Source organism: Paramisgurnus dabryanus, chromosome 19 (genome assembly GCF_030506205.2).
Source record: "Paramisgurnus dabryanus chromosome 19, PD_genome_1.1, whole genome shotgun sequence".
Lineage (NCBI taxonomy): Eukaryota > Metazoa > Chordata > Actinopteri > Cypriniformes > Cobitidae > Paramisgurnus > Paramisgurnus dabryanus.
In genome coordinates, this window is record NC_133355.1 from 12352667 (window position 1) to 12379272 (window position 26606).

The 26606-nt window shown below is 38.7% G+C and overlaps 1 protein-coding gene across 4 annotated transcripts; it reads left to right on the forward strand.

Moving 5' to 3' along the window:
- Positions 1-179: 179 nt before the first annotated feature.
- tax1bp1a (Tax1 (human T-cell leukemia virus type I) binding protein 1a) lies at positions 180-26417 on the forward strand. Of its 4 annotated transcripts, none has more exons than XM_065289519.1 (17): positions 180-315; positions 1228-1460; positions 4180-4282; positions 4682-4872; positions 4954-5061; positions 15128-15246; positions 15513-15603; positions 15690-15845; positions 16063-16293; positions 16438-16620; positions 16765-16840; positions 17001-17248; positions 19249-19335; positions 21424-21604; positions 21689-21840; positions 23100-23185; positions 24646-26417. In XM_065289519.1, the coding sequence occupies exons 2-17, from the start codon at positions 1263-1265 to the stop codon at positions 24857-24859; spliced, it is 2424 nt and encodes an 807-aa protein (XP_065145591.1). In that variant the 5' UTR covers positions 180-315; positions 1228-1262; the 3' UTR covers positions 24860-26417. The 4 variants fall into 4 exon arrangements, with proteins under 4 accessions (XP_065145591.1, XP_065145609.1, XP_065145600.1 ...); XM_065289537.1 differs by having other exon boundaries at positions 17028-17248; XM_065289528.1 differs by having other exon boundaries at positions 16438-16617.
- The last annotated feature ends 189 nt before the right edge of the window (positions 26418-26606 follow it).

Genomic DNA, 26606 nt, shown 5'->3' on the forward strand with positions numbered 1-26606 from the left:
TCAAATGAAAAATTGAAAGGACAACAAAGAAGTTTGCAAAATAAGAACTGCATCTGCATGAACATATTCTTAAAACGCTTTCTTGTTTACGTAGTTTTCAGGTATGTTTTGTTGGTCTGTTCACCAACCAATGGCAAATCACGAATGCCTTTGGTCAGAAATAAACCAATCACAGGGCGCAGCCGCCCGGAAGTAGGATGAGGGATTCAGATTCCCAAAACATCTTGACACCCTGATCAGCTACAACGATACGTTTTCTAGCGATACAACCTACTAGAGTTATTGACCTTCAACAAAACATGAATTAACTTACAGGTATAAACTACTTTATTGTGAACGCTGTTGTGTGTATGCTGTTGATCTGCATGTTGCACGCGGTGCTTCTCGATGTTTCCAGAGATGGGGTTGCGGTGTACGCGCATGTGATTAAAACTCATTTAATTAGCTCCTCTTCTAAGACCACCGACTTGTTTTTGCTCGTATAACATACTGTAAAACGATCATGTGCAAACGGATTTAATATAGTACACTTATAGCTGTTATTTAATCCGCAGTGACTTGCCAGTTAACAATGTGATACAAATATTATTTAAATAATCTATTGATGTAAAATGGAGATGGTATATTGCGTCCCAAGCCGTTATACTTTGACATCAGTAGGAATATATGCAGTATATTTTATTCAGTTGAGCTGTCAGTGACGATCAAGGCCTTTGTTAACTGGGATAAAAGCAGCAGTGCATTACATGCAGGCCTTATTCGGCATCGCCCCATCCGGCCTGAAAAAGGGCAGGTCTTCTTCATGCGGTTTTCTTTAAGTGTGTTTTATATCTATTCCGCTTCTTTTAAAACTTCAGATTCTTAATAACGTTATCATATTTTCCTATTATGTAATAGTGTAATCATTAGCTTGTTGCAACTTGCAAGTCGTATATGCTGTATATTACTTAATCATCATTATGTAATTTCCTATAGGATATTATTGGCTTTCTATAATGTCTGTAAACTTTTATACACAATAAAAGTTATGTGACTGTATTAAGAATTTATCATCATGTTCATTATGGAGGATCTACCTATGCGCAACCTTACATTATGCTTTTATAAAAGCCAATTTTGTTATATAGTAGTTTTCAGTTTTAAAAGAACATTTGGCTTAAAACTGTATTATTTCTTTTATACCCATTACTTTTCTTTTCTACTGCAAATTCTTGTTTTTCTCTGCAGGTTTTTCTCTGCTTGCAAGCTTTACTTGACCACTTATGATGATGTCATCAGCCTGTGGTACAGGAGTATCTGCAGGTGGAGGAGGAAGTGTTGCCATGGAAACATCAAACTTCGCCCATGTCATATTCCAGAATGTGGGAAAAAGCTTCCTCCCGCAGGCAGCACTTGAATGTCATTACACACTCACATCTTTCATAACCCCACATCCTAAAGATTGGATTGGCATCTTTAAGGTTGGTACACACATAAGTGCCTTGGCAGACATGCTGTGTGTCTCAATCAGCTGCTTAGGTCGTGAATCAGTATATAGTGTATGGGTTTGGAGTTTCGGACTCTACACATTTCAGTCTAAGAGCTTCAAAAAATTAGATTTCTGTTAAGGTAACATAGTAAGCTGCGATGCTCCCTGGTTTTTGTATTGTATTGTGGGATTTTTAAGAAAACAAACTGGATTTTGTGATAAAATGGATCTGATTGAGACGCACCCAATGTCTCTTAAGTCTAAAAGATTTGAAGTTCTGTGTAGGTACTTAACTTTTTTAATACACAGAAATACAGCAACAATTTAAAACACTGGCACAGATACATTACACTGTATATACTTCAATATAACTTTCATTGTTTTGAGACGATGGTCTGTCTTTTCGAAAGGTTTATACATAGGCCTCCCTAAAGATGGGGTCTGCTTTACTTGGTTATATGTCTGTCCAAACACATACAGTACACACTGACTTAGCCATAAACTTCTGAAAACCAAGACAAGCCCTCACTACAGTTGATTTTAGTATATGGTAGTCTGTCATGCATTATCTCCATTTAATGTCACAGTTTTTTTGTATCTGTCCCTCTTTCTTTCATCTTAAAATGAAACCTTACAGTTAATAAAGAGGAAATTAGTGTGTGGAAACTTTACATCTTATTAAGATAAAATGACAGTTTATGGCTGGCATAAAATGCACTTCAAATCAACCAGATCTTTCCAGAGAGCATTTAGAGTGGTGGGTTGCAGAGTAAAACGTGGATTGGAAAAAAGATGGTTAATCTGTTTAATATCACTCTGTTTTGATGGTTAGTTTATAGTGGAATAGGATTTCATTGTGCATGTGTTTTCGTGTCCTTTCTGCAAGCTGTGGGCCTTTTTTTCTGACTGCCAGCTGCAACTAAATCTTTCGTATAGTCATATTTACAGTTTTTTTTCACCTTAAATCTTTGTGGTGGTTTTTGTGCAATAACTTCCAGTGTAATCACATACATTACCTGCCATATACACAACATTTGAAGTAGATCAAAAAAGTTAAAAGTTGTCCTAAGACATGAACGGGTATGGTTTAAAATTATTGAAAGGTTTTGATCCACTTCAAATGTTGACTTATTCATTATGCTTGGCTAGGTACTATAAATTCATTAGGCCTATATTTTATACATATATATAATGGGTATATATACTTTGAGAAAACATGTGGTATCATATTTAAGGAATTATTAAGAGAATATGGCATGAATATTTCTCAGGTCCTCACATGCTCAGGTAATTTCATCAGCACACCTTAACTTGAGTTTATATTACTTTGGTGAACCACAGGTGCCCTCTTGTGGTATTGAGTAAGTATTGCGCCTTTAGATTTGCATATTGGTTTGTTTACTTTCATTTTCTGTCCAGATATATTATCATTCTTTAAAAAAAAAATCAAATTCAAAATAAATTTGCAAATGTTTTTGCTTTATTCTCCTATATCATATATAAATCAGATTGGAATTTTCTCTAAACACTAAAGATTTGTATGTATGGCTTTGGGATTTCAGGCTGAACAAACTTTAGTACTGTTTATCTAAAGGATGTTTATGAGATGGCGGTTAAACGGGTTAAAAGGTTCTGTACATATACACGCACATACAGTAAGTTTGCAAACAGATACGCACACACACAGATACGCACACACACACACACTCAGACAGGTATCATATAATTAAGTTGTCGCACACATGGGAAACGTGTTGTTATGAATTTGATTTATAGTTACGTCAACCCTCTTATTATTATTTGATTTATCATTTACTGGTCGTGTATCTACAAGCATGGTGTGTTTGAAACGCACTCAGATATTCTCTCTCGCTCTATTTCTTCTTGCTTTCCTCTTTCCTTCTTTGTAATTAATCTGTGATTTCTTTATAGATAACTGTGTGCCAGATGAAAGCTGAATACTTTCTATAAAGTGATTATAGATGTGATGTATTGTAATCAAACAAAATTTTAGGTGGTGTGAAAAATCGCAATGACAAATTACTATCAGTAAAGATCTGTATGTGTGTGTTTGGGTTACACTGTAACTGTAATTGACCTGTTTACGATTGTGGGTTAGACCTGGGGAAATATGATATTCTTTGTTGCAATCATATTTCAATATACACAAAACCATATAATCACTCATGATTGCTTATGTAGGTGAAAATGTTGCTTTAAAGGCAAAATTATGAAATTGATGTACACACACTTTACAGCAGTGACACAACTTAAAGAATTTATGATAAATTAAAATGTAAAAAAGCTGGCCCCCCAGTTTGGCAAAACCACTGCTTTGGGACAAGCAAACAATTTCAGCTGCCTTTAAAGCAAGTGTAAAATTTTCACCTTTTCTCGTTTCTGTTTTCCATGACGCCTACTTTTCCGAGTCCGTAACACCTCCCACGCAACGCATTGTGCCATTTCACTACTGCTAAGTGTTAACATTCCTCCATAGGAATAGTTCAGACTCATATTCTAACACGCATCCTAAAACAGACTGATAGTATTAAGTTAAAATTCTGTAATTAATTACAAATTCTTATTTGATATTTATTCAATTTCAATTTTCTTTTTGTTAGCTGGCCGCTCCTGAAACTTAAACCGAGATTGTATGATTTTACTTGTATTGTTATGGTCCCACTTTATGTTTTCCTCTGTGTTTATGTTAGGTGGGCTGGAGCAGCGCGAGAGACTACTACACGTTCCTCTGGTCTCCCATGCCTGAAAACTACACCGAAGGATCTACTGTTGACCGAACCATCATCTTTCAGGGTAAACACACACACCCTGGGCATGTCTGTGTGAGAATGTATTACATAGTTAGTAATGTAATGACGCCCAACAAAATGCTCATATGTTTAAGGTAACTTTCCCTATTTAGCAATTAAACAGGCATTCATAATGCATTGATCCCATACCATTAAGTGAAATTAGTGTAATATGTTAGTTTGCATTTTAAGCCATGTTATTCCATGCTATAAAAGTAAATTTGCTGGATCTTGTTTTATGCCAGTTTTAAGAAAAAAGAGCATTTAAAATTGTACATCAACTTCTCGTTTATGCACAAATTTCAGTGCATTTGGCTTTTTAATTATCATTTAAAACATTTAGATGCTATATATTTAAATAAATATGAATGGCTAACCAAATACCATGCTTACTATTTCCTAGGTTATTACGTTCCCCGTAGTGATGGTGAGTTTTATCAGTTCTGCTACGTCACACATACTGGTGAAATCAGAGGGGCGAGCACACCGTTCCAGTTCCGCCCGGCCACGCCCACTGGGGAGGAGTTACTTACAGTGGAGGATGATGGGAATTCAGACATACTGGTTGTAACGACAAAGACCGGACTACTTGAGGTATTATGCATGAATGCACCCAAGCACCCACACAATGTGTTGATTCATTATTGATTCATGTGTATGTGTTTATGTGAGCAGCAGCGTGTAGAGGAAGTCCAACAAGAATGCAAAGAACTGCAGAAAGCGCTTCGCCTCCTCACACAGGAGAGAGATCAGCTACAGGAAAAGCAGAGAATCCAGAACCAGGTACTAAACACACACAATCCCATATAAAAGTGTCGGACCAATGCAAAACAGCCCCCCCACACACACACTCACAGTGTTACACACCAGAGATCACAAGTTCAAGTTATCTTCACATCAAAGCACTCCTGTGTGTGTGCGTATGTGCACATTTCAGCTTTAAGACTTACTGGCTCCACAAATAAAATGCTTTTTGTTTGACTGACAGTGAACCTACTCCCACAGAGCACTTTATCTTATCAAGTGATGGCTGTGTGTGTATTACTGACCGTCCGGATCGAGTGATGTGATTTTATACATGATTGAGAGTTTATGAGGATGATATAATGAATGCGAAGGAACCATGAGTTTGAGAGAGGGAAGTTTGCTTGGGCGTCTGTTATCATGGCTGTGCCATGACGACCACAGGAAGGGCAGACGTGACGTCAGGCCTGAGCACACAGCCAGGAGTAAATGTCCACAAAAACCACTCAACAGAAAGGAGCAGACCTGCCCAGTCTCTGAGACAACAGCAGCCTGTCACGCAATGCTTTTTATCTCCTTTATTTTATCCTTTATTCTATCAGTGTTTCCCTTTCTTAGTTTTACTGTATGTGCATCAGTGTAATCCAATGATGGATGGATGGATGGATGGATGAATAGATAGATAGATTTTTCACTACACTGGACACACATTGAGCCATAAATGTAGCTAAAAAAACATCAGGATTCGAATCATTTGGTTTGTTGGTCTTTTATCGCCCCCTGGTGTTTTAACAGAGACCTATTGAATATGTGCTCATGACTTATGAGCATCGCTAAGGACAAAGAACAGCACAAATAAAACATTAACACTTTTATAATTCAGTCTCACCCCAACCACACAAACCATCTCTTATGTCATAACTGTGTATATGTCTGTTAAAGTGTCAGAACATACATATGAAAATATACTTTCTCTTTATCGTAAAGGCATAAGTGTTTTGTGGCTGCTAATTTTATGACCGCAGATTTTATATGCCTGTGCAACAATTCCGAAACATCATCGGCCATAAAACACCACGAGTCACCAGAATAGCCGGAGGACAAGGGGTGGATGAATGCTTTCCAAACCAGATGTTACTGTGATTTACTGATGATGACTGTTAAACATGAACTACCGCATTGAAAGACAACTCTTCCACTGCCAACATCGAACAGCGATACTATCGTTGTGTTTTAACTTTTTATTTTTGTTTTGAATAGAGCGAATCACTATAGTTCTTTTCTGTCAATTGGTTTGATTTATATCTGCATATTTCTTCTTCTAAAAAAGAGCTTTGAAGTCTGTGTCATTTCCTGCAGGTTAGTCTTTAACCTGCAGGCCATATGAAAACTGACTAAGAGGAAGTTGCTTGTGTTAAAGCCTGTTCACACCAAACACGAAACGATTTACATCGAGTCCATGGTCTGTTAAAGCTTAAAATTAATATTTCTGGTTTCGATTTTAAGATAACCGTAAAAAAATAAATGCATTTAAGAAGCAAAACTGTAAATGATAAGAAAGCCTTTCTAATAAAATGTATAATTGTATTTGGTTATTTTTGGTTTGTGCCTAAAAAAATAGAATGGTAACACTTTACAATAAGGTTCATTACTTAACTTTATAAGTTAACATGACCTTATAATGAACTGCACTTATACAGCATTTATTATGTTGGCTTGAGAAAGCCAACATACTGTTGTTGCACTTAAACTTATTATTATTATTATTATTATTATTATTATTATTATGTTGGCTTGAGAAAGCCAACATACTGTTGTTGCACTTAAACTTATTATTATTATTATTATTATTATGTTGGCTTGAAAAAGCCAACATACTGTTCTTCATCTTAATCTTATTATTATTATTCTTCTTCTGATCCCTACTTTTTCTGACTGTAACTCCTCCTAGAGCTTTCAAGCTACACCCACAAAACTTTACAAAACTTTTAAGACTGGTCCGTAGATTTATGCTATGACTTTTCTAACTGATGGGACCTTCCGAATTCCTAAACGGGGGGCTCAAACACCCCAAAATTTCCATTGACTTAACATTGAGACAAACTTTGACGAGTCATAGCTGCGAGTGAGAAACTTGTAGAAACTTGTGGGTTACCACATTTAAGGAGGCTGACAGGCTCTGTAAGAACATACCTCACATTGGGGTGTAAGCTGTACCCCTGGGGTGTAAGAGGCCCCCAAAATTTCCCATTGACTTATAATGGGGCAGGAAACATGCCCATATAAAGGAATAAAAGCGTCCCAGATGGAATATCTTCACTTTAGAGTGTCATAGAGACACGGGGGTTGGACCGTTTTACTTGTGGCTTGAAGGTTGATTATTATGGGATGCCATTTTTCTCCCTAGCAACCAAACTTAGTACCCTAGCAACGGAATAAACAAAGCCTTATATCTCAACATCAGAACATTGTAGAGACACGGGGGTTGGACCGTTTTACTTGTGGCTTTAAGTGTGATCATTATGGGATGCCATTTTTCTCCCTAGCAACCAAACTTAGTACCCTAGCAACGGAATAAACAAAGCCTTATATCTCCGCTTCAGAACATCATAGAGACACGGGGGTTGGACCGTTTTACTTGTGGCTTGAAGGTTGATCATTATGGGATGCCAATTTTCTCCCTAGCAACCAAACTTAGTACCCTAGCAACGGAATAAACAAAGCCTTATTTCTCCGCTTCAGAACATCTTAGAGACACGGGGGTTGGACCGTTTTACTTGTGGCTTGAAGGTTGATTATTATGGGATGCCAATTTCCTCCCTAGCAACCAAACTTAGTACCCTAGCAACGGAATAAACAAAGCCTTATATCTCAGCATCAGAACATCATAGAGACACGGGGGTTGGACCGTTTTACTTGTGGCTTGAAGGTTGATCATTATGGGATGCCAATTTTCTCCCTAGCAACCAAACTTAGTACCCTAGCAACGGAATAAACAAAGCCTTATATCTCCGCTTCAGAACATCATAGAGACACGGGGGTTGGACCGTTTTACTTGTGGCTTGAAGGTTGATCATTATGGGATGCCAATTTTCTCCTTAGCAACCAAACTTAGTACCCTAGCAACGGAATAAACAAAGCCTTATATCTCCGCTTCAGAACATCATAGAGACACGGGGGTTGGACCGTTTTACTTGTGGCTTGAAGGTTGATCATTATGGGATGCCAATTTTCTCCCTAGCAACCAAACTTAGTACCCTAGCAACGGAATAAACAAAGCCTTATATCTCCGCTTCAGAACATCATAGAGACACGGGGGTTGGACCGTTTTACTTGTGGCTTGAAGGTTGATCATTATGGGATGCCAATTTCCTCCCTAGCAACCAAACTTAGTACCCTAGCAACGGAATAAACAAAGCCTTGTATCTCCGCATCAGAACATCATAGAGACACGGGGGTTGGACCGTTTTACTTGTGGCTTGAAGGTTGATTATTATGGGATGCCAATTTCCTCCCTAGCAACCAAACTTAGTACCCTAGCAACGGAATAAACAAAGCCTTATATCTCAGCATTAGAATATTGTAGAGACACGGGGGTTGGACCGTTTTACTTGTGGCTTTAAGTGTGATCATTATGGGATGCCATTTTTCTCCCTAGCAACCAAACTTAGTACCCTAGCAACGGAATAAACAAAGCCTTATATCTCCGCTTCAGAACATCATAGAGACACGGGGGTTGGACCGTTTTACTTGTGGCTTGAAGGTTGATCATTATGGGATGCCAATTTTCTCCCTAGCAACCAAACTTAGTACCCTAGCAACGGAATAAACAAAGCCTTATATCTCCGCTTCAGAACATCATAGAGACACGGGGGTTGGACCGTTTTACTTGTGGCTTGAAGGTTGATCATTATGGGATGCCAATTTTCTCCCTAGCAACCGAACTAAGTACCCTAGCAACGGAATAAACAAAGCCTTATATCTCCGCTTCAGAACATCATAGAGACACGGGGGTTGGACCGTTTTACTTGTGGCTTGAAGGTTGATCATTATGGGATGCCAATTTTCTCCCTAGCAACCAAACTTAGTACCCTAGCAACGGAATAAACAAAGCCTTATATCTCCGCTTCAGAACATCATAGAGACACTGGGGTTGGACCGTTTTACTTGTGGCTTGAAGGTTGATCATTATGGGATGCCAATTTTCTCCCTAGCAACCAAACTTAGTACCCTAGCAACGGAATAAATGTTAGCTTCATTCTAGCTTCATGCTAATCATGTTAGATTCATGCTAGCTTCATGCTAATCATGCTAGCATCATGCTAGCTTCATGCTAATCATGTTAGCTTCATGTTAGCTTCATGCTAATCATGTTAGCTTCATGCTAGCTTCATACTGATCATGCTAACATCATGCTAGCTTCATGCTAATCATGCTAGCTTCATGTTAATCATGCTAACTTCATGCTAATCATGCTAACAGCCAGATAGCCTACTAAAATAAACTTCTGTCAAACCATTTAAAATGTTCAGGCTACGCTTTTTCAAGCCAACATAAAGTTTGTCCTCAAACTTTAAAATCTAGTTATTATTATTATTCTTTTTCTTCTGAGACTAAAATTTCTAACTCTAACTCGTCCTAGAGCTTTCAAGCTACAGCCATCAAACTTTGGACAGACTTTCGGTCTGATCTGACGAGGTGTGCTATATCTTTTCTAACTGATGGGACCTTCCGAATTCCTAAACGGGGCGCTGAAACACCCCAAAATTTCCATTGACTTAACATTGAGACAAACTTTGACGGGTCATAGCTGCGAGTGAGAAACTTGTAGAAACTTGTGGCTTACCACATTTAAGGAGGCTGACAGGCTGTGTAAGAACATACCTCACAATGGGGTGTAAGCTGTACCCCTGGGGTGTAAGAGGCCCCCAAAATTTCCCATTGACTTATAATGGGGCAGGAAACATGCCCATAAAAGGGAATAAAAGCGTCCCAGATGGAATATCTTCACTTTAGAGTGTCTTAGAGACATGGGGGTGGGCTCATTTTACTCAAGCATCCAATCAGTCTCTTAGGATCACCCCAGAGCTATTAAGCCACGCCCCTAGCAACAATTTTGGGTACCCTAGCAACATCTCCCATAGACTACCATTATAGAAAGCCCAGATGGATATCTTTGCACCAGAGTGTCATAGAGACATAGGGGTGGGCTCATTTTACTCAGGCATCCAATCAGTCTCTTAGGATTCTTATTGAGGTATTAAGCCACGCCCCTAGCAACAAAATATGAAGACCCTAGCAACATAATAAACAAAGCCTTATATCTCTGGATCTGAACATTGTAGAGACACAGGGGTTGGACCGTTTTACTTGTGGCTTGAAGTGTAATCATTATGGGATGCCAATTTTCTCCCTAGCAACCAAACTTAGTACCCTAGCAACGGAATAAACAAAGCCTTATATCTCCGCTTCAGAACATCATAGAGACACGGGGGTTGGACCGTTTTACTTGTGGCTTGAAGTGTGATCATTATGGGATGCCAATTTTCTCCCTAGCAACCAAACTTAGTACCCTAGCAACGGAATAAACAAAGCCTCATATCTCTGCATCAGAAAATTGTAGAGACACGGGGGTTGGACCGTTTTACTTGTGGCTTGAAGTGTGATCATTATGGGATGCCAATTTTCTCCCTAGCAACCAAACTTAGTACCCTAGCAACGCAATACATGTTAGCTTCATGCTAGCTTCCTGCTAATCATGCTAGCTTCATGCTAGCTTCATGCTAATCATGCTAGCTTCATGCTAATCATGCTAACTTCATGCTAGCTTCATGCTAATCATGCTAACTTCATGCTAGCTTCATGCTAATCATGCTAGCATCATGCTAGCTTCATGCTAATCATGCTAGCATCATGCTAGCTTCATGCTAATCATGTTAGCATCATGCTAGCTTCATGCTAACTTCATGCTAATCATGCTAGCTTCATGCTAGCTTCATGCTAATCATGCTAGCATCATGCTAGCTTCATGCTAATCATGCTAACATCATGCTAGCTTCATGCTAATCATGCTAGCATCATGCTAGCTTCATGCTAATCATGCTAGCATCATGCTAGCTTCATGCTAATCATGCTAGCATCATGCTAGCTTCATGCTAATCATGCTAGCATCATGCTAGCTTCATGCTAACTTCATGCTAATCATGCTAGCTTCATGCTAGCTTCATGCTAATCATGCTAGCATCATGCTAGCTTCATGCTAATCATGCTAACATCATGCTAGCTTCATGCTAATCATGCTAGCATCATGCTAGCTTCATGCTAATCATGCTAGCATCATGCTAGCTTCATGCTAATCATGCTAGCATCATGCTAGCTTCATGCTAATCATGCTGGCATCATGCTAGCTTCATGCTAATCATGCTAGCATCATGCTAGCTTCATGCTAATCATGCTAACATCATGCTAGCTTCATGCTAATTATGCTAACTTCATGCTAATCATGCTAGCTTCATGCTAATCATGCTAACTTCATGCTTATCATGCTAGCATCATGCTAGCTTCATGCTAATCATGCTAGCATCATGCTAGCTTCATGTTAATCATGCTAACATCATGCTAGCTTCATGGTAAATCATGCTACCTTCATACTTAAACATACTAACAGCCAGATAGCCTACTAAACTAAACTTATGTCAAACCGTTTTAAACGTTCAGGCTACGCTTTCTCAAGCCAACATAAAGTTTGTCTTCAAACTTTACTATCTAGTTATTATTATTCTTTTTCTTCTGAGACTAAAATTTCTAACTCTAACTCGTCCTAGAGCTTTCAAGCTACAGCCATCAAACTTTTGACAGACTTTCGGTCTGATCTGACGAGGTGTGCTATATCTTTTCTAACTGATGGGACCTTCCGAATTCCTAAACGGGGCGCTGAAACACCCCAAAATTTCCATTGACTTAACATTGAGACAAACTTTGACGGGTCATAGCTGCGAGTGAGAAACTTGTAGAAACTTGTGGCTTACCACATTTAAGGAGGCTGACAGGCTGTGTAAGAACATACCTCACAATGGGGTGTAAGCTGTACCCCTGGGGTGTAAGAGGCCCCCAAAATTTCCCATTGACTTATAATGGGGCAGGAAACATGCCCATAAAAGGGAATAAAAGCGTCCCAGATGGAATATCTTCACTTTAGAGTGTCGTAGAGACATGGGGGTGGGCTCATTTTACTCAGTCATCCAATCAGTCTCTTAGGATCACCCCAGAGCTATTAAGCCACGCCCCTAGCAACAATTTTGGGTACCCTAGCAACATCTCCCATAGACTACCATTATAAAAAGCCCAGATGGATATCTTGGCACCGGAGTGTCATAGAGACATAGGGGTGGGCTCATTTTACTCAGGCATCCAATCAGTCTCTTAGGATTCTTATTGAGGTATTAAGCCACGCCCCTAGCAACAAAATATGAAGACCCTAGCAACATGATAAACAAAGCCTTATATCTCCGCTTCAGAACATCATAGAGACACGGGGGTTGGACCGTTTTACTTGTGGCTTGAAGTGTGATCATTATGGGATGCCAATTTTCTCCCTAGCAACCAAACTTAGTACCCTAGCAACGGAATAAACAAAGCCTTATATCTCCGCATCAGAACATTGTAGAGACACGGGGGTTGGACCGTTTTACTTGTGGCTTGAAGTGTGATCATTATGGGATGCCAATTTTCTCCCTAGCAACCAAACTTAGTACCCTAGTAACGGAATAAACAAAGCCTTATATCTCCGCATCAGAACATTGTAGAGACATGGGGGTTGGACCGTTTTACTTGTGGCTTGAAGGGTGATCATTATGGGATGCCAATTTTCTCCCTAGCAACCAAACTTAGTACCCTAGCAACGCAATAAATGTTAGCTTCATGCTAGCTTCCTGCTAATCATGCTAGCTTCATGCTAGCTTCATGCTAATCATGCTAACATCATGCTAGCTTCATGCTAATCATGCTAACTTCATGCTAGCTTCATGCTAATCATGCTAACTTCATGCTAGCTTCATGCTAGTCATGCTAACATCATGCTAGCTTCATGCTAATCATGCTAGCATCATGCTAGCTTCATGCTAATCATGCTAGCATCATGCTAGCTTCATGCTAATCATGCTAGCATCATGCTAGCTTCATGCTAATCATGCTAGCATCATGCTAGCTTCATGCTAATCATGCTAGCATCATGCTAGCTTCATGCTAATCATGCTAGCATCATGCTAGCTTCATGCTAATCATGCTAGCATCATGCTAGCTTCATGCTAATCATGCTAGCATCATGCTAGCTTCATGCTAATCATGCTAGCATCATGCTAGCTTCATGCTAATCATGCTAACATCATGCTAGCTTCATGCTAATCATGCTAGCAGCATGCTAGCTTCATGCTAATCATGCTAGCATCATGCTAGCTTCATGTTAATCATGCTAGCATCATGCTAGCTTCATGCTAATCATGCTAGCATCATGCTAGCTTCATGCTAATCATGCTAGCTTCATGCTAATCATGCTAGCATCAAGCTAGCTTCATGCTAATCATGCTAGCTTCATGCAAATCATGTTAGCATCATGCTAGCTTCATGCTAATCATGTTAGCATCATGCTAGCTTCATGTTAATTATGCTAACATCATGCTATCATCATACTAGCTTCATGCTAATCATGCTAGCTTCATGCTAATCATGCTAGCATCATGCTAACTTCATGCTAATCATGCTAGCATCATGCTAGCTTCATGCTAATCATGCTAGCATCATGCTAGCTTCATGCTAATCATGCTAGCATCATGCTAGCTTCATGCTAATCATGCTAGCATCATGCTAGCTTCATGCTAATCATGCTAGCATCAAGCTAGCTTCATGCTAATCATGCTAGCTTCATGCAAATCATGTTAGCATCATGCTAGCTTCATGCTAATCATGTTAGCATCATGCTAGCTTCATGTTAATTATGCTAGCATCATGCTATCATCATACTAGCTTCATGCTAATCATGCTAGCTTCATACTAATCATGCTAGCATCATGCTAGCTTCATGCTAATCATGCTAGCATCATGCTAGCTTCATGCTAATCATGCTAGCATCATGCTAGCTTCATGCTAATCATGCTAGCATCATGCTAGCTTCATGCTAATCATGCTAGCTTCATGCTAATCATGCTAGCTTCATGCTAATCATGCTAGCATCAAGCTAGCTTCATGCTAATCATGCTAGCATCATGCTAGCTTCATGCTAATCATGCTAACATCATGTTAGCTTCATGGTAAATCATGCTACCTTCATACTTAAACATACGAACAGCCAGATAGCCTACTAAACTAAACTTATGTCAAACCGTTTTAAACGTTCAGGCTACGCTTTCTCAAGCCAACATAAAGTTTGTCTTCAAACTTTACTATCTAGTTAATCTTTGTTCATGTTAATTTCAACAATTACTAATACTTTATTAAAATCTTGTTAACGTTAGTTAATGCACTGTGAACTAACATGAACAAACAATTAACAGCTTTATTTTTATTAACTAACATTAATAAGTAAGATTAATAAATGTATTGCTCATGGTTTGTTCATGTTAGTTAATACATTAATGTTAACTAATGAACCTTATTGTAAAGTGTTACCAATGGAAAAACGTAATTTCAAATATGTTACCTGAAAACACACACGTTTCAATTTGTAAATGTATAATTTTACTTGAAAATGCTATTTTATTTTTATTGTATTGTTGCACAGCTGTATCTGAAACGATTACATTTTTAATGATTTCCAAATCTTAAAACTAACCGTTAAATTCTACTTTTTACTTAACATTTTTACATTTTAATAGTAGATTTTATAAACGGATTATTATATATAATAAGTAGTGCATTTATTTTTTAGCTAATACTTTTTTGGAGGTTAATATGTGTGCAGTAATGATAAATAAGTAGTTAGATTTGTACTTTTTAAATCAGTATCGGCCATTTCAGCTATGTGATTTTATTAAATACTAATTTTATAACAGTTCCTGCTGTATTTTGAACCTCAAATCGTATGATTAATAGCATTACTGTATGTTGGCAGGAACTGCAGAAAGGCCTGTGTGAGGAAAAGGAGGCAGCCCAGGCCAAAGTGAGACAGCTTGAACAGGACCTGTTAGAAATTACACAAAAAGCAGTCCTAAAAGAGACTGAACTTGACTGGTAAGCACACACACACACATCTGTAATAAAACATTACATTACACAAATCTGAGACTACTATTTTAAATGTATTTATGAAACCTGATGATCCATGTTATAATTTGGTGACATTGTTTCCAGGAGCATCTTGTGTGCTCCAGTGGAATTGAGAAAAAAAAATATATGTCCAAAATCAGGGCATAAAAATTTAATTGCATATATAAAATATACTGTAATACATCCATTCATATGAGAGTTTAAATGTCATACTCTGTTTTTGCGTTCAGCTTGAGAGACCGCCTGCAGAAGGTGATTTCTGAGAGGGACAGTCTGCAAACTCAGCTGAAGAATGAGAAAGATGAAAGGGAGCTTTATAAAGTGAGTGAGGGTTGTATGTTGTAATGGTATGCATTCATCAGATGCATGACAGGCATTGACAGTGCTGTATGCATGCATACCTGTAGTCTCACGTGCGAAGCGCGGAGCTGGAGAACACTAAACTCAGCGCCGAGCTGCAGATGTTAAAGGCGATGGAACTGAACAGAGAAGTCACCATCGCACAGTATCAGGAGGAACTACACCGACTCCGCACAGAGAGAGACACACACTCCACTGATGCTGTGAGAGACACACAAAACATTACCACATACTTATACAATTTTTGCTAACTTCAGGCAAGCCGACTACTTTTAAGATGCTACAGTTGCTATTTATTTTGGATTGTCAGAACATAATTTCCATAGTTGAAGTTGTGTTATTGCATCAAAGTGTAAGATTTTTCCAAAATGTGGAAAAATTGTAAAGAATTTATATTGACCGTTAATGTTTCATATCCAGGGTCTCAAAGAGCAGCTGCGTCAGGCTGAGGAACAACTTCAGGCCAGCCGACAGCAGGCTGCCATGTTGGGCTCCGAGTTGCGTGATGGGCGAGATCGCACCATGGCAGAGTTGTACCGTGCACGCCAAGAGACCCAAGACCTACAAACTCGTTTAACTGAAGCCCAGGAAGAGTGCAAACACGCCCAGAATCAGCTGGATAGGATGAGAAACCAGGCATCGCAAGAAACGGTAACCACAAATGTGACATCCCATGTGATGATTTGCCTGGGAATGACTATAAAAAATGTAGACACTATGTGAACTGTGGTGGTGTGACACTCTTGCTCTCTTTTTGTCTTTTTTGTTCACATTTTATGTATTTTTTTTTTTTAGGGCAGGAATGATGGGGGATTGGGCGTGGGATCTGAATTGGAGGCGGAGCTACAGAAAGAGGTAGAGGAACTCAGGTTGCGTCTAAATATGGCAGCAGAGCACTACAAAGAGAAATACAGAGAGTGTCAACGTTTACGAAGACAGGTCGTCAAACTAACCCAACAACAGGAGGCACAACAGGTAGTAAGTATATGAAATATTGGCTCTACCCTGATGAGTCATTCACAAATATGCAACCATTAAGTATTAATATATTCTAGTTTTGTTCAGTTTAGGTTCCTGAGAATTTTCTCTGTGAAGAAACTAAATCTATTATGTGTGTTTCAGGACTTTAACAGAAATGATGCTTCTACCGAGACCACACAGGAGCTAAACACCCCGGATGCAGAGATGCCTCCCGCAGGTATTGACATGCACAGAAATATACCATAACTTTCTTTAAATTTCTTCATGCATATTTAAAGTAGGTTTTGTACAAAGCAGAACATACAGATTTAGAGTAGTTATTTTGATAATAAGTAATAGTAATGGGTATGAATGCTTTACCTGCATGTTTCTGAAAGTTCAATGTCCTGTGGAAATAATTGCAGTGAAGACGGATGCTGAAAAACAGAAAAATGTTGATGAAAAAGAAGGCGAAGAAGACGAAGAAGAAGAGGAGGAGGAGGATGATGAAGAAGATGAAGATGAGGAAGAGTGCAGTGTGTCAGTAGAGACTGAGCTTGCATGCATGGAGGAGAAATGGAGAGAACAGTGCACCATCAATGAAAACCTAAAGCTCCAGCTAGCAAATGAGGAAAAGAGGTTTAAGGTACGTAAACGCACTCATAGACAGATATACATGCATCAAGTTCTTTCAAAACAGCATGCACAGATAAACGTCTGCACCCCACACGTTTGTATGCTAAGGCAGGTATGACGTCTGTGCATGCGGGTATGGATTTGTTTTAGCTCATATGCTCTGGTTCACTGATATATTACATTTCCAACAGCAGTAGTGTGTGTGTGCGTGTGTGTATAAAAGACTGAGTTGGCCAAGTGGAAAGGAACTGGGGTCATAAAGGACTCTACTTGTCTGAGTATTTAAACAAAGCTGGAGACACCATCAAAAGAAGAGCCTTTTATTTATAGCGTGTTTAAACACGTGCACACGTTCTCACTGCATGCTTTATGACTGTTTACTGCAGAGCAGGGTAAGCAAACCCATTTCGACAGAACCCAAACAGACATTCACACAAACATCACTCAGGGAGAGAGAAATTAGCAGACACTAAGTGGGAGATTGCTTTTCTTTATTTAGATGAGAGACCTCTTGTTGTGTAAATCAAGTCAGACTTATATGTCTGTGTGTCTCAGTGAGTTATACGTGCTGATGTTGCCTTTCCATTAAGGCAGTTAAAGACCATTGTGCACTAGGGGTGTAAAAAAATATCAATACATGTGAGTATTGAATTTTTTTTGCAATAATATATCGATAAATTCTGACGTTGTGTTTACCATATATGGGGCTCAACGTCGTCTTGCTGCCCTTGCTTCTAGTGCCTTTATCAAAAATACTGCATTTCTTTTTTCTGTGCACATCATTCAGTTTGGCAATTACAAGCAGCACTGCTAATAAATTAATAACTTGCCCATCGTGACTACATGCGTCTCCATTTTCCAAGCAAGCCTTCTTTTGCTTTGTTTACTGTTTGTTATTAGGGGTGTATCTCAAGGGTCTGGATCATTCAGGGGCTTGGTCCCATTAAAGCCGCGGACTTTGAAGGCATGGCTCGATATTTGAATGCTGCAGCCTCTAAAGTGCACGAAGGAAACTGAAATTAGATGGTCTAGCCTACGTGGGGAAGTTGGGTCACCTGCTGTTCCCACCCACTATGCTTGTCAGCGGGACACAACAGCTGATACCTATCAGACTTTTAAAAATTAATATGGAGGCAGATTTTTATTTCTTTTTTATTTGAGAAAATATGACACATTGATGCAGATTAAACCATCCAACAGTATGTACAATTCACCACCCTTTGAAATATACAAAAGCAAAATGCAACACGCACAGTATTGCAGCAATAATATTAATTCACATTACTAAAACATCATTTATAATAGTAAAACAGTGACAAGGACCTTTTAATTGGCAAAATATACACAGTTTTGAATGTTTATTTCAAAATACACAGACGTCATATGCGCGCATTGAATCTTGGGATAGCCAAGGCTGTGAAAGATACATCTATGGAAAAAACCTTCTAATTGGGACAGCCTTCGTCGCGCCCCGGTGACGTCATTAGCCTTCAAATACGGCCTTGGAAAGCTGCAGCTCCTGAATTGGGATGCACCCTAGGTTACCAATACCACCGTTATTCGCCACTGTATGGAAACGCACCTAATTTGCATTTGATTTTTGATTTTTTGCCAGTTTTGAAAAGATTCAATTTCAAGTTTCGATGGAAACCCAGCTACAGTCAGGAAGTGCTACAGACAGGAAGTACTAACATAGGGGCGCGCCCCAAAGTGTTTTGCTAAGGTTTGCATATGGGGGTGTGTTCTCAATGGCAGTTTTCCTAAAATAATTTCCTATTATATTCCTAAAAGAGAAAATATCTCAATAGATCACTTTGCTTTACATTACCACTATGTATTGCAACACATTGTACCGCAACCCATGTGTCGTCTCGCTTATACACACCCTATTGTCCACATTGCTCTACCATTTGAGCTGCAAAGACTATTGTATAATGACAATTTATTTTGGTTTTAATAGTTGCAGAAAAATGACATTAAATTTAATTGAATATGTGAATTACTTTATAGGCTCATGTGACGGAGAAAGACAGAGAGGTATCAGCATTAAGAGAGAGTCTTGTGGTGGTGACCAAAGAAAAGGAGAGATTGGAAGAGGTAAGATCAAATAAAGGTGTTATTACACATTATTGACGACTTGTACAAAATCAGCAATATAGCAGTGAAGAATCAATCAGCTTTTTACATTTATGCGTTTTACTTACAGTGCTTTACAACGTATACATCAACATGTGTGTTCCCTGGATTCGACCTAATGACCTTTGCGCTGCTAACGCAATGCTCTACCTCTGACTTTTTTAATTTCAAGTTTTAAAATTCACTTGTACTGTGTTGTACATGTTATGTTTTTGCCAGTTATTTGCTATTTATAGATAAAAAAAACTGAAAAAACTTCTTAAACTAGTATTTTTATAACTTGAACTGCTGAATGGTAATGAATTTAAATATTAAACACTTTAACTCGGACTGAGTGTGAATGTTTGAGCCCCAGGAGTCACGGCTAAATGCCACGTTCGGCTCCCTGATTACCCATCAGCATCTGTGTGAAATGTTAAGTGTGGGAATAATGCCTCTAATCATGGCACACAGATATAGGGTCAGAGGAGAGAGAAGGAAAGATTAGGAATAAGAATGAAAAAGGACAAAGTTACACACTGTGTTTCATTGCTATTTAAAGACTGATAATTTCTTATCTGTATTACAGTAATTTATCATTCACTGGTTGAGAATTGAGGTTGAAGAGGTTCAACCTTGATTCTAAAAGATTATTAGGATTATAATGCGGACGCGACTAAGTTTTAAATATGGATATTTCTACAACAACACCGCGCGGATTACCCTCAGAAGACTTTTGTTTATCATCCTGGAGCCGTTTGGATTTAATTTGTGAAGGATGGACACACTTTTTTTGGACTTGAAGGTCGTGGACCCCGTAACATTACATTTAATCAACTGAAAGACCTAAAACATTTTCTAAAATATCCGAAAATGTGCAACTCGGACAGCTTGGGGGTTAGTAAATCATGGGTTTAATATCATTTTTGGTCGAACTATCCCTTTAAGAATACTGTCATTGCTGCTGTCATAATTGGTACGTTGTCGCAGAACTTTTTCGACAGCGATCAGCTGTAAAATGTTTTTGTCCTACTCCATTTTCGTGGACTTAAAAGTAATATAATGGAAAGTTTTTCATAAAATCCCCTGGGGTCAATGTGTTAGCATGAGAGAAACTTGATGCTGTCGTGTGACAACAAGAAACAGCCGGCATTTTTCCTTCACCCGAGTGTCTCTTACGTAAATTATTTGATTTTGATTGCTTCCGTTTCTTCCCCGCCACAGAAAACCACCAAAGGTTTATCAATGTCATACATTTTTTGTTGTTGTTTATTGATCATGAAGCACAAAGTAGATGGGGAAAGGATTCTTGTGTATTTAAAGTGCCTTCAGTATTGTTTACAATGTGTGGAATGGTGCGCTGTGATTGGTTAAGCAGATTTATTGCATTCTGTAGAGAAGGAGGATTGGTGTTTGTCGCGGTTTGGGAAAAAAGGGAGAAAAGATGACAGAATAACACGCCAGATATCAGATTTTGCGTAAAATTAAGAATGTACTTTTTAATACTGACCAGATACAATACTGATTTTGGCGGTAACTTTCTTTTATTGTGTTTATTGCGTTTTGGAACCAAACTCTTCAAATGCATGTTGTTTGTATATCCTTTTCACTTTAAATACTTTTAAATAAGAATAATGGTAACAAACTAGTGTAGTTTCCAATTCTTACTATTAACTGGTTGGTTATTAGCATTATTACTACTAAGATATTGGCTGATTATTATTACTTAAAAAGAACATATTAATGCCTGAATCTGCACCCTTAATTTGACCCAATACCTACCAATACACAACTCCTTTACTAATTATTGAAAAGCCGTAATCGGGTCAAGTCTATCTTTGTATCATTTATTAAATAGGATTTTTATATATATATATATATATATATATAAGAATAATATTTTTTGAAGAGTTTAATTTATACAGTAATCTAATTACATGATTGAAGATGTAATTAGTAACTAGTAATGAATTACTTAACACAGAATCAGAGTTAGGAATGACTTGTGTAGCTACAGCATCTATAAACACTGCTGTAAGCAAAGCATTGATAACTGCTCATGTCTTTTAGGAGCTGCGGAAGTGTATGAACCGAGGGGAAGCAGCAGGTGGTCTGAGATCAGAGCCCAGGGAGCTGGTGTTTCTTCGTTACCCGCTGCCCTACCGGCAAGATCCACCCCCAATTCCACTTGTGCCACAGCAACCTGCTGAACTGCAGTATGGAAACCCCTATTTAGAGCAGGAGACCCGTGGTAGGACTGTGTTCCATTTTTAGTCCATTTTATAAAAACGGATACTTACGATTTATTCAAAACTTCCCGTTTCTTGTTGCTCAGATGGAGCAGATGGGGCGTTATCTCCAGAACAAACCTGTCGGCCCCCTCTTTTGGCACCGCTGCTGTGGGGTGGTCCTGTAGTTTGCAGTCAACCATCAAGGAGTCTCAGCCCCCCTGATGGACTGGAGAACCCTGCTGAGGAGCGGACTAATGTAAGGATGCATACCCAACATTAATGGAAGTAGTTGAATAGAAGGCATAACAGCAGCTTTTCCTATACACGATCAGCCACATATACATGTTCCTAAGTACTAGTGTTTCCGTGGGGAATTGTGTTGGCTTGGCAAAAGTCATGCATTCAAAGAGAACATGCATACTGAGCTCAGATGCACAACTGAGCATCTGACATATTTTGTTATGTACTCTTAAAGTCCCTGTAAAGTCTTGAGAATTGCATCCTAAATGTTTGAAAAGTATTGCTGAAACACACCACAAAGACTGTAAACTAGGGATGTAATGGTTTTACAAATTTCGCTTTATTCCGGTATCAAAATTTCCCAGAATCATTGTGGTCACGATTCGATTAAACATTAGGTATTCCGGGCAAGTGTATTGTTTTTTTTCGTCAAGTGTAGCGAGTGCAGGGAGACGCAAGGACTACAATTCCCATGCCACTCTGATGCCTCTCTACAAGAAGACCGACAATGGCGGATGCTGCTAGTGGCGAAGAAATGCAAATTTTAAATTGGATGTGTGGAAAAATGTCAGGTTCGCTGTGACAAAAAACGAGAGAGGACAAAAGGTGACGGATATAAAAAACAAGTGTCGAACCTTGAATAATAGAAAGTTGGAAATTCTGATTTTCCCAGTTGAATAGTACACGGGATTACATGGCATCTTCTTTTAGTTTACCTCACTCTTCAGTCTTTTACGGCAACCATCACTTAATTCTTTGTCTTTCCATCATTTCTAAGCTTTCAACCCCTTCATCTTGACTTCCACCTCTTCACCCTTTTCTCTCATCCCTTCCTCTGTGCCCCCAACATTCCTCGCAGGTTCACAGGTGAATACAGAGGTGGCTCATTTGCATGAAACGGCAATTAAGTCTTTTTTCTTCCGAGCTCATTAGCGTATTGGAGTGACGAGGGTAGAGGCTCGCTAGAGAGAGATGTTGACTAGGGCAATGCTAATTGGCTCAGGGTGCCGGCCTGTGATATTTGAGGGTGCGGATCCGAGATGACCCTTCTCTCCTCTTCTCTCGTTTGCTGCGTTAAAAGCCCATTAACCTTTGCAGGAAGCCAGTTGTGTGCAGACAGGCGTGGCTTATAGCAGAATGTGTGGGTTTGCGTGAGATCTGAGCTGGTGTGTCTCAATGAAGATGTGACAGCTTCTGGAGAGCGCTGTATTGTTACGTTTCAGTCACAAAGAAAAGATGTGCGCGTTTCAGTTTTGCTTTTTCTTTCTTTGTTAGGAAGCTGATGGCGAGGCCCCGGAAGTTTGCGAACATCAGAGCCCGGAATCCGACGAGAGCCATGCTAGCTTCTGTTTTGACACCAGGTAAAGGCTATATAGACAGACAGCATGCTACTCGAAGTATTGGTTGATATGCGCAAAATACACGACTTGCATACTATGTTTGCCAGAAATGTGCAGTGTACCAAATTTCCTTTAGGGATAGTCTTGATGTTCAGACTGACGGCTCAGGTCTGTATTCCATAGCAACTTTCACTGGTCATGGATTGCCTACGAGGACATCTTAAGTGACATTTATATCAAGCAATCACATTTTGTTTTGTTCAGCATAATATTTAGGGACATTAAAGGGATAGTTCACCTAAAAATGAAAATAATGTAATTAATGACTCATCCTCATGTCGTTTCAAACTCGTAAGACCTCAGTTCATCTTCGGAACACAGTTTAAGATGTTTTAGATTTAGTCCGAGAGCTTGTTGACCCTTCATTGAAAATCTAGTACGGTATACGGTTCATGTCCAGAAAGGTAATAAAAAACATTATCATAGTAGTCCATGTGACATCAGTGGGTCAGTTAGAATGTGTTGAAGCATCAAAAATACATTTTGTCTTCTCTTCCACGTCTGCTGTGAAGCATATGCGCGAGACTAAAGTCACGTGACTGCAGTGACGCGGCTGACGTGTTATCCTCAGACATGTTTGCTAAGTTTTTTTTTCAAACTTACAGCGTGCGTCTCCTTCAGACTGTAAACGAAGTCTGGGCGCACAAACAAAAACAGCTGGAGCGCACCATATAACACGTCAGCCGCGTCACTGCAGTCATGTAACTTTTTTTGAAGTCGTATTTTTTGTTCTTTTTTGGCCAAAATGTATTTTCAATGCTTCAACACATTCTAACTGACCCACTGATGTCACATGGACTACTTTGATGATGTTTTTATTACTTTTCTGGACATGGACAGTATACAGTTACTATATTTTCAATGTAGGGGGCAGAAAGCTCTCAGACTAAATAAACATCTTAAACTGTGTTCTGAAGATGACAGAGGTCTTACGAGTTTGAAACGACATGAGAGTGAGTCATTAATTACATTATTTTCATTTTTTGGTGTACTATCCCTTTAAAGTGTGAAATCGAAGTCTCTATGTCAATCAATCTAAATTTGAAACTGAACAGTTTTCAAATTTGGGAAACCTTATGCATCAGATGCTCAGCCAATGGTCTGTGTATATAAATATATATTTAAAAAAATCCCTTTTGCTCTAGCTACTGTGCATTTGCAGAGGTTTGCCAGTTCCTCACAAAACTCAGTAAAGGGCCGCTTTCCAGAGAATCGTTAATCTTCAATGATTGGCTCTTTTTGTTGGAAGGTGTGTCTTCCTTTACTCGAGCAGCCATATTGAGTGTTGCACTGTTTCCCATTCATAGTAATAGCACTGCGACTGGGAACAATACTGTGCACCGAAGACTGCATCTTATGGTAGAGACAATACATTTCACAGTATGCAGTGAGTTACACCATCTCATGTCTTTCTCCAATAGAGCTGACGTCCATAAGCAATGTCCTCTCTGTGAGGTCATCTTCCCACCACACTTTGAGCAAAGCAGTTTTGAACAGCACGTCGAGTCTCACTGGAGAGTGTGTCCCGTCTGCAGCGAACAGTTTCCTCTGGACTGCCAACAGCAGCTTTATGAGAAGCACGTGCACACACATTTCGACGGCAACGTTCTCAATTTCGACAACCTTGATGATTAGAGAGGTTTTTTGGCGGTTAAATAAAAATGCATCAGGTTATGGAGGGTTTTGGCTAGAAGGGATACAGCTACGACCTAAACCTCACAAGATGTTTAGGTTTAAAACAGCGCTCATTTGGTGAAATCTCTGTGTTTGCTGTATCCCTTCTATCCAAAACGTGATGGTGGGGCTTTAGTGTTTTGTCGAACACACGCTTATGATGTTGCTTTGTTGTAACAGCTGCGAAATAACTTCACCAATCGGAATATTTTATTTGCACATAGATGAACATTATTATTTAGATATTTAAACTTTTAAAGAGACAGATAAGTTGTATTATATTGTCTTCAGGTGGAATAGATATTTAAAAAAAAAGAATACAAAATTACTTTTTTAGTTCAAATGGTGGTGTACCACTGTAAATCTAATGCTTTAATATGAGTTGTGTTTGCAAGCTTTATAGGCCTTAGGTTATGACAATTGTTTATTAAATTAAAATATTTATTTAAAAAAAAAAATTTAAATTTAAGACTTTAAAAGGACCAGTGATGAAATGATGTTTGTTTTATGTGACCGAAAAAAAGAAAGCCATCATAAATAAATCAAACCCTCAAACAGCCCTGAAATTAAAATCATAACCTCAAGAGCATTGAAGCATTTCTTTATGAGCTACTAATATACTCATTTAAAGGAATGGTTAACCCAAAAATGAAAATTCCACCGCTTGACATTCCCTCTTGTGTATAACATACAAGTAGTTAAAGGGATAGTTCACCCCCCAAAAAAAATTTATTGGGTCATAATATACCCACCCTCACAATTTTCCAAACCTATATTAATGTATTTGTTCTGCTAAACACAATGAAAGATATTTGTAATCAAGAAAAAAAACAGGAGCACCATTGACTTCCATAGTAGGAGATGTCAATGGTGCTTATAATCACTTTGGTAACAAACATTGGCCAAAAAAATCTTCATTTGTTTTCAGCATTACAAAGTAATTTATACAGCTCTTTAATAACTTAAGTATGAGTAAATGATGCCACAATTTTCATTTTTGGGTTAGCTATCCCTTTAACTAGCACATCTTTACCATGTTATTCAAATAAAAGGTGACAACTTCTATTTCTGGTCCCTTATCCACTTTCATTGTTGGGAATACCTAATTAGTCCTAAATAGTATTAAAAACCTATTTGAGGGTGAGTAATGAAAAAATTTTGGGGTGAATTGTTCCTTACAAACAGCTTTTCAATGCATCATTGGTTCAAGCATCTTACTTTAAGCAATGCCAACATAGACACTGGTTTTAACATTATATCCATCCAATATTTTACTCATGACATAGCTTAATCACATTTACAGTTGCTGCCTGAAATCCATCTATCCATCACAGCTAATGCTGAAAATGTGACGGGAAGTTTAACATACAGTTGCTCTGTGTTTGTGTGTCAAATGTATAAGAATGCTACAGCTCCGGTCCTTCGAATTAAATTTGTTCTTGTTTCGGTAATGAATTGTGCACATAAACGTGTGCGGTCAGACACTGTATAAACAATAAATCAAAAAACAGGCACCATACATCGTGTTTGCTCTTTTATTGTTTTTATCAATGTCCTAAGGTTTACATTGCAGCTTGAGACGTCTCAAAGATGTCTCTCATTCGCTCGCACAAACACGCACACGTTACACATCATCTCACGTACAAATAGCCTCTGTTCCACAAAACATTTTCCACAAAAACATACAGTACGAAAATATAATTTCAAA